The sequence below is a fragment of the Pipra filicauda genome, unplaced genomic scaffold (assembly GCF_003945595.2).
Source record: "Pipra filicauda isolate LSUMZ 115617 unplaced genomic scaffold, ASM394559v2 scaffold1489_size35711_pilon, whole genome shotgun sequence".
In the NCBI taxonomy this organism is placed as follows: Eukaryota; Metazoa; Chordata; class Aves; order Passeriformes; family Pipridae; genus Pipra; species Pipra filicauda.
In genome coordinates, this window is record NW_024103972.1 from 1947 (window position 1) to 10937 (window position 8991).

At 59.2% G+C, this 8991-nt stretch overlaps 1 protein-coding gene across 1 annotated transcript in view; it reads right to left on the minus strand.

Annotated features, from left to right (window-relative positions):
• Positions 1-519: 519 nt before the first annotated feature.
• Positions 520-8991, minus strand: part of LOC113991140 (otoferlin-like) — a 31823-nt gene continuing 23351 nt past the window's right edge. The window contains exons 4-11 of the mRNA XM_039378810.1: positions 8727-8842; positions 7679-7708; positions 6285-6425; positions 5915-5981; positions 3869-3996; positions 3043-3177; positions 2793-2930; positions 520-667 (exon numbers count right to left, since the gene is read on the minus strand). Coding sequence (XP_039234744.1) covers positions 536-667; positions 2793-2930; positions 3043-3177; positions 3869-3996; positions 5915-5981; positions 6285-6425; positions 7679-7708; positions 8727-8842 — 887 coding nt within the window. The 3' untranslated portion in view covers positions 520-535. The remainder of the gene's footprint in view (positions 668-2792; positions 2931-3042; positions 3178-3868; positions 3997-5914; positions 5982-6284; positions 6426-7678; positions 7709-8726; positions 8843-8991) is intronic.

Sequence of the window (8991 nt, forward strand, 5' to 3'; positions counted from 1 at the left end):
GAGGGATTTGCTCTTTGTTGGATTTAGGTCTAAGGGTTCCTAAAGGAGGGATTTACTCTTGGTCTGATTTAGGTCTGAGAGTTCCTAAAGGAGGGATTTGCTCTTTGTTGGATTTAGGTTTAAGAGTTCCTGCAGGAGGGATTTGCTCTTGGTCTGATTTAGGTCTGAGAGTTCCTGCAGGAGGGATTTGCTCTTTGTTGGATTTAGGTCTAAGAGTTCCTAAAGGAGGGATTTGCTCTTGGTCAGATTTAGGTCTGAGAGTTCCTGCAGGAGGGATTTACTCTCAGGAAGTCTCTTAAACACCCGACCACACGCTGGCAAAGGAGGACACCCCGCAAGGAGGACGCCCCCCCCGCTTCCCAGGGAGGTTCCGTGGGATGAATCCCGCTTTTCCAGCCCAGGCAGCAGCCGTGGGACATCCTGGGTGCAGCTCCCAGGGCTGGAGCAACTCCGTGACACCCCCGCAGCGGCTCAGAGCTGGGCTCAGGCTCGGCTCACCAATTCCCTGGGAAAAGGGGGCAGGGCAGGGCCAAACTCACTTCCCAAAGACGGGGTTGAGCTGCTTGGAGATGTAGTTCTCCTTGTCCCTGATGTCCGTCTTGCCCAGGCGGATGGCGATGTAGGGGTCGGCCTTGCCGTTGATGTCGGCGGGGTGAAGGTCCGTGGCCTGGGGAGGGCACGGGAGACCCCTCAGGGATGGATCCAGCCCCGGCAGGGAAGGAGGCAGGGACGGGCCCCTTCTCCACCCCCGGGAATGCCTGGCCCTGCCTGGCCACGGCAGTCCCCCTAAATGGGGTGGTTTGGGTAAAAGTGGGGCTGTTCCTGCCTGGTGTTAGTGCCTGTCCCTGCCTGGCCACAACAGCCCCCTAAATGGGGTGTTTGGGGTAAAAGTGGGGCTGTTCCTGTCTGGTGTTAGTGCCTGGCCCTGCCTGGCCACTCCAGTCCCCCTAAATGGGGTGTTTTGGGTAAAAGTGGGGCTGTTCCTGTCTGGCCACTCCAGTCCCCCTAAATGGGGTGTTTTGGGTAAAAGTGGGGCTGTTCCTGTCCCTGTCTGGCCACAACAGTCCCCCTAAATGGGGTGTTTTGGGTAAAACTGGGGCTGTTCCTGCCTGGTGTTAATACCTGTCCCTGTCTGGCCACTCCAGTCCCCCTAAATGGGGTGTTTTGGGTAAAAGTGGGGCTGTTCCTGTCTGGTGTTAATGCCTGTCCCTGTCTGGTCACAACAGCCCCTAAATGGGGTGTTTTGGGTAAAACTGAGGCTGTCCCTGCCTGGCCACGGCAGTCCCCCTAAAGGGGGTATTTTGGGTAAAATTGGGGCTGTTCCTGCCTGGTGTTAATACCTGTCCCTGCCTGGCCACAACAGCCCCCTAAATGGGGTGTTTTGGGTAAAAGTGGGGCTGTTCCTGCCTGGTGTTAGTGCCTGTCCCTGTCTGGCCACAACAGCCCCTAAATGGGGTGTTTTAGGTAAAACTGGGGCTGTTCCTGTCCCTGTCTGGCCACTCCAGTCCCCCTAAATGGGGTGTTTTGGGTAAAACTGAGGCTGTCCCTGCCTGGCCACTCCAGTACCCCTAAAGGGGGTATTTTGGGTAAAATTGGGGCTGTTCCTGCCTGATGTTAGTGCCTGTTCCTGCCTGGCCACTCCAGTCCCCGCAAATGGAGTGTTTTGGATAAAACTGGGGCTATTCCTGCCTGATGTTAATGCCTGTCCCTGCCTGGCCACTCCAGTCCCCTAAATGGGTGTTTTAGGTAAAAGTGGGGCTGTTCCTGTCTGGCCACTCCAGTCCCCCTAAATGGGGTGTTTTGGGTAAAACTGGGGCTGTTCCTGTCCCTGTCTGGCCACTCCAGTCCCCTAAAGGGGGTGTTTTGGGTAAAACTGGGGCTGTTAGTGCCTCTCCCTGCCTGGCCACAACAGCCCCCTAAATGGGGTGGTTTGGGTAAAACTGGGGCTGTTAGTGCCTGTCCCTGTCTGGCCACTCCAGTCCCCCTAAATGGGGTGTTTTGGGTAAAACTGGGGCTATTTCTGCCTGGTGTTAGTGCACATGAAAGGGACCCTGGGATCACACCCCCCCTGTCCCAGCACATGGAAGGATTCCTGGGATCACAGATTGTCCCAGCCCATGGAAGGATTCCTGGGATCACAGATTGTCCCAGCACATGGAAGGATTCCTGGGATCACACCCCCTGTCCCAGCACATGGAAGAGACCCTGGGATCACACCCCCCTGTCCCAGCACATGGAAGAGACCCTGGGATCACACCCCCCTGTCCCAGCACATGGAAGGATTCCTGGGATCACAGATTGTCCCAGCACATGGAAGGATTCCTGGGATCACACCCCCTGTCCCAGCCCATGGAAGGATTCCTGGGATCACACCCCCCCTGTCCCAGCCCATGGAAGGATTCCTGGGATCACACCCCCCTGTTCCAGCACATGGAAGGATTCCTGGGATCACAGATTGTCCCAGCACATGGAAGGATTCCTGGGATCACACCCCCCTGTCCCAGCACATGGAAGGGACCCTGGGATCACAGATTGTCCCAGCCCATGGAAGGATTCCTGGGATCACAGCCTGTCCCAGCACATGGAAGGATCCCTGGGATCACAGATTGTCCCAGCCCATGGAAGGATTCCTGGGATCACAGCCTGTCCCAGCACATGGAAGGATTCCAGGGATCACACCCCCCCTGTCCCAGCACATGGAAGGATTCCTGGGATCACACCCCCCCTGTCCCAGCACATGGAAGGATTCCTGGGATCACCCCCCCCCCGTCCCAGCCCACAGCCCCCCTCACCCTGACGATGTAGACCCGGACCAGGACGTTGACGGGGTCGTTGCTGGGGATGCCCTGGAACATCCCGAGGGTGGGGTCGTGTCCCGCCTCCCTGCTCACGTCCTCGGGCAGCGGCACCTTGTAGACGCACAGGGAGCCCTGGAGCGAGGGAGAGCCCGGCCTGCCATGACTGGGGGGCACAGAGCCACCCCCAGCACGGGGGTCCCGGCCAGCACCCCCGCCCCTGGACACTCCCGGGCCCGGCACTCGCCTTGAACCTGCCCACGATCCGCTCCTCCTCCGTGGCCGTGTCGTCGTTGTCCCCGATCTTGCCCCGGAGCAGGTTGAAGGTGTGCAGCCAGTCCTCGAAGTTGTCGAACTCCGACTCCAGCTCTCTGTTGAAGACCTTGGGGCGGGGGAGGGAGTTAAGAAGAGGGGGAAATTGGGGTAAAAAAAAAAAAAAAAAAAGAAACCGCACAGAAATGGTGAGGAAAAGATGCGGTGACAGGGGACAGGAGGAGAGGGAACGGCCTCCGGCTGGGCCAGGGGAGGCTCAGGTGGGACAGGAGGAGGAATTTCCTGCTGGAAAGGGTGGTCAGGCCCTGGCAGGGGCTGCCCAGGGAGGTTTGGAGTGCCCAGCCCTGGAGGTGTCCCAGGAAGGCCTGGCCGTGGCACTCAGGGACAAGGTGGGCATCGGGCACAGGGGGGATCCACGGGCTGGGAGGGCTTTTCCCACCTCAGTGATCCTGGGATTCTGTGATCCTACTGCCCAGTTCTCACAGGCTACATGAATCCTAAATAAATCCTCGGGATCACTGAACCAGAGCCCACCCCTGCCCCGAATCCAGGCTGGAAAACTCCCCCCTCCAGCCGGGGCACATCCAAGCTGCCCCCAGGGATGAGCCTTCCCGGGAACACCTTCTTCTATCAAACCTGTGACCTCCGACTGCCCCAAACCCTGCAGAGCAGCTGGCAATCCTCGTCCCAGGATACATCCCCGGGTGGGACGACCCAAGGCACACCTCCCCTAGGATCAGGCACTTCCTTGGGAAGCAGCAGAGGCTTCCCTGCCCCCTCCTCCCCCCCGCCACACGCACCTTCAGCTCGTCAACCTTCTGCTTGTTCTTCTTCTCCGGGAGCTCGGGGGCCGCCTGCTGCTGCTTCTTCTTCTTGTCCTCCTTGGGCGCCTTGGCCTTGTCCTTGTGCCTGGCCTGGGCCTTGGAGCCTTTGGTGGGAGAAGAGCCCCCGGGGTTGGCGTGTGAGCCCCAGGGGAGCGCCGGGAGACGGGGACGAGGGTGAGGAGGGTGGGGGAGACAGGGAGGGGATGAACAGGAGGAGCGGGAAAGCTGGTGGGTGCCGCTGCCTGCACCTCCCAGCCCGGCCTGGCCTGCCTGTCCCGGGCTCTGGAGATCCCTGGGCGGGGAAATTCCAGCAGCAGCGATCCCTTGGGGGGCTACAAAGCACGGACAGAGGGGCGAGGAGACCTAACTCTGCCCACAGCACCTCCTTGTCTTCCTTTATTCCTGCTGGATGAAGCCTTGGGAATAAAACCCCGGCCTGGGAATGGCCGAGGGGACGGTGCCTGATGCTCAGCACAAGGAGGGGGGTTGAGCCCATGACCAGCTGCAGCCTCGGGTCATGAAAGTCTCTCTCAGAGCAACCACCAGTGACAGACAGCCAGGAACAGGTTTCTGGGAAAGGGGGGTTCAAAGGAAGCTTCTCCTACCCCCCAACAATCCCTGTCCATCCTCTGCCAGCTTCCACGGGGGCTGGGCGACACCAGGGGGGGACAGAGAGATGGCAACGACCTCACGTGGAAGAGGGAAGGAGGGAGAAGAAGAAGAGGGAAGAAAGAACAGGAGAGCCGAGGGAAATGGATCCTTCTCAAGAGAGAGAAAGAAAACCACGGGGGACACGAGACATCCCCCAGCTGGGAGAGCAAACCCGGGAAGAACCTGCCCAGAGTTGTCTCCGAGCTCGGCAAGACCCGACCTCATCTCTGGATGAGCAGAGCTCCTGAGAGAGCACAAGTTGTCTTTGGAAGCCTGAAAATGAGCAGATGAAGGGAGATTCCTCCTGTCCCCACCTCAGATTTCCACTTCTAACCGGGAAAGTTTGAAGGGCTCAGAGAAGATAAAATAAAGATAAAAAACTGTGTCCTGGTCGGTCAAGGCCGGGCTGGATGGGGGGGTCTGAGCAACCTGGGCGAGGGGAAGGTGTCCCTGCCCATGGCAGGGGGTTGGAATGAGGTGATCCTGAAGGTCCCTTCCAACCCAAACCATTCCATGATTCCACGAACAGCTGAGATAAAATAACGCCCCCAGCAAAGGGGGTGACACGGCACTGCCAGTCTGGGACTGCACCAGTAAATTTGGGACGTGGTCCCCCCGTGATTTATTAACCGAGGTTTAGCTGCAGTTTGACCTGAGCTGGGTTGGCCCAGAATATCCTGGTGGGATCTCCGGGCGGGAATGTGGGCGGAAGATGCCCACGGCTTTAGCCTGAGAAAGTACCATTTAGAGAAAGCAGATTATAATAATTCACTGGCACAGCCCTTCGCCGCCCTGGCGTCCACGCTGGGTGCCAGGTGAGGCTGGGATGTGAAAATCAGCCTTCCAAAAGCAACCCGGCTCAGGGTTTGCCTCAGCTGAAGGACGCGACAACAACCCGCTGCCACGGGGACGTGGGATCTATGGAGGGGATGCCTGGAAGTCCCCAGGGAAACCTTTCCAAGCCCCGCTGGTGGGGTTGGAAAGGAGACAAAGCCACCACCCTTGGCCAAGCTGTCCAGCTCCCCAGGATTCTGGGCCCGCAGAATCTTTGGTGCAAAATTAATGTCGCCCGACTTCAGAGACACGCAACGGCCCGACTGAGCCCCAGAGCCCCGAATTCCCTCAGGGAAAAACGCCTCCAGGGCACCATCCCTCTTATCCTGACGCGGTTGGGATGGATTAGGTGAGAGAACCTGCCGTGGAAGTGTCTGTTTTCCCTCCCTGCAGGTGAAAGCACGCCCAAAACCCGACCCCTCCTGGGGAAACACGACATCCTGCGAGCCCCTGGAGTGGCCACAGAGGTTCCACAGGGATGTCCAAGCCCCGAGAGGAATCCTGGTCCCCCCGTGCCCTCCTTCATGCCCTGCTCACCCTCTCCAAGCTCCAGCTCTTCCTTCTCCTCCGCTTCTGCCACGGCCGCTTCCTGCTGCCGGAGTTGCTGGGGGAGGAACGAAACCGTCGGATATCTGGAACCATTTCGTCATGGAAAAGCTGCCCAAGGGGCAGGGGTGGAGTCCCCACCCCTGGAGAGGCTCAAAAGCCCTGTGGGTGTGGCACTCGGGGCAGCTGGACTCGATCTGGGAGGGCTTTTCCGGCCTGAATGACTCTGGGACAGGCAGGGCTGGCGAGGGATGCGGCGCATCCACCAGGCTTTGGGAGGAGCTGGAAACGGGTGGGAGCTCCCAGCCAGGGAATAACGTTTTCCTGCCCCCCCTTCCACCCCTGCCCTGCCCCAACCCACCTCCTTCATGGTCTCGATGGAAGCAAAATACTTGGACCACCAGTCCAACATGCTCTCGTCGGGCTCCTCCTCCTCCGCCTCCTCCCCTCCTCCTCCTCCTCCTTTCTTCTTCTTCTTCTTCTTCTCCTTCTCCTCCTCGCTCTGAAGGCCCGAGGGAAGCCAAGACAGAAGGGGAGGGGTGGCAGGGAGGAGGGAAATGTCTCCTGAGGTGCCGGGGTGGTGGGTGAAGTTCCAGAGAAAGCACAACCGCCTGGGCTGGGGGGGCCTCGTTACCTCCCCCCTCGTACAGACACCGAGGCACAGAGATGATCCGGGCTCCAGCAGCCTCGGAGCCACGGAATCATGGAATGCTGGGGGCTGGGAGGGGTGTTAAAGCTCGTCTCATCCCACCAGGGACACCTGCCACTCTCCCGGGTTGCTCCAAGCCCCGTCCAGCCTGGCCTGGGACACTCCCAGGGATGTGGAAACCCTGAGACCATCCCCCCCCTAGATTCCCGTCATCCCTTCCATCCACGCATTCCTGTGACAGTTTTAGTCTAGGCCTTCCTTGGTGACCAGCTGGTAACCAAGGAAGTGGCCATGTCCCCAGTATTCCCTACGATTTTTACGTAAGCCAGGGTATAGATAAGAAGGAGAGAGAAGCCTCTGCCCTCTTCTCTTCCAGTGGATCTGAAGGCACAGGTTCTCTGCTGTCGGTCCTGCTCGTGTGGGGGAGCGAGGCCTAGTGAGGCCTAGCAAGCCCTAGTGAGGCTCAGTGAGGCCTAGCGAGGCCTAGTGAGGCTCAGTGAGGCCTAGCGAGGCCTAGTGAGGTCTAGCGAGGCCTAGCGAGGCCTAGTGAGGTCTAGTGAGGCCTAGCGAGGCCTAATGAGGCCTAGCAAGGCCCAGTGAGGCCTAGTGAGGCCTTGCAGGCCTCGAGAGGCGGAGGGTGCTGGCGGTCCTTTGGCGCGATTCTGCTCTCTCAAGGAGAGTAGTAAGATTCTCTTTTGCTAGTTTTTATTGATTGTGTGTACCCGCTTCGGGGTTTGGGGTTTTTTTGTGTTTTTGTCCGTTTTCCCTTTTCCCTTTCCCCTTTTCGGGGGGGTTATTTGGGGTTCTTTTTTTTATATGTACCTAGTATTTTAACTGTATATAACTGTGATATATGCAAATATATATATATATTTTAATATAGTTCTGCTATTCTGGGTTTTTTCATAGTTTTTTTTTCTGGAGGAGCTCCCCAGCTCGGCAGGAGCCAGGCCACTGCCACAGCCACGAGACAACACCGCTGTGTCCCTGCCTCGGGCCCTGCCCGTCCCGGGGGTGCAGTGGATGGGCCGTTGGAAGCGGAGCAGAAGGGCTGGATGGGGAGCAGAGGGTTGGGAGAGGGGACGCAGGGAAGGTCCATCACTTACCACGTCCACCTTCACCACCGCGTCGGAATTCTGCCGTCCGGGGCGGGAGGGAGCAGGGAGAGGGAGAACAGGTCAGAAACAAACCCTCAGCTGGGCACAGGGCGTGGAATCCCGGATCGGTTTGGGTGGGAAGGGACCTTAAATGTCATTTAATTCCAACCCCCCTGCCATGGGCAGGGACACCTCCCGCTCTCCCAGCCTTGGACACTCTCAGGGACCCAGGGGCAGCCACAGCTTCTCTGGGAATTCCAGCCCAGCCCCTCCCCACCCTCCCAGCCAGGAATCCCTTCCCAATCTCCCATCTAACCCCAGGAAAACCAGGCACCTGCATCCCGGTTTTCCCATGCTTGGATATGGGATTGCTCCAAGAGAAACCCTGCCAGGCTCTTCCCTTCTCCATGGGAACCATGGGAATGCAGGGGAGGGAAACCCCAAAGCGTTGGGAAAAGGTCCATCCTTGCTTTTTGGGGATCCTGGGATGGGTTGGGTGGGAAGGGACCTTAAGGATCATCCTGTTCCAACCCCGACACCTCCCACTATCCCAGGTAGCTCCAACCCGGCCTTGGACACTGCCAGGGATCCAGGGGCAGCCACAGCTTCTCTGGGAATTCCAGCCCAGCCCCTCCCCACCCTCCCAGCCAGGAATCCCTTCCCAATCTCCCATCTCTCCCTGCCCTCTGGCACTGGGATCCATTCCCTGTGTCCTGTCCCTCCATCCCTTGTCCCCAGGCCCTCTCCAGCTCTCCTGGAGCCCCTTTAGGCTCTGGAAGGGGCTCCAAGGTCTCCCTGGATCCTTCCCTTCCCCAGCTCTCCCAGCCTGGCTCCAGAGCAGAGGGGCTCCAGCCCTGGGAGCAGCTCCCGGAATCTCTGTTTTCATGGAGCAGAAGGGTGTGAGAAGGAGCTGAAACTCCTGTTCCGGCCAGAAAACGGGCCCTGGCACTTCCAGTGTGTGACAGACCCCGATCCCTTTGGGACACCTTGGCTGCCCAGTCCACACAGTGTGGGATCCCTCGGAGAGCGGGAATTCCGTGGGGGGTGGGACACTCACAGCTTCCAGCTTCACCACCGTCTCCATCTTCCTGATGGGAACCTCGGGCTCCACGCTGACCACCACCTCCCCTGCGGGGACAGAGCGGCGCGTCACGGCCGGGGGCCCCCGGGATCCTACCCAGGGACTGGGATGGACGGGGTGAGGAGAGGGAGCAGGGACACGGATGGGGACAGGGTGAGGAGAGGGAGCAGGGACAGGGACAGGGATGGGGACAGGGTGAGGAGAGGGAGCAGGGACAGGGATGGGGACAGGGTGAGGAGAG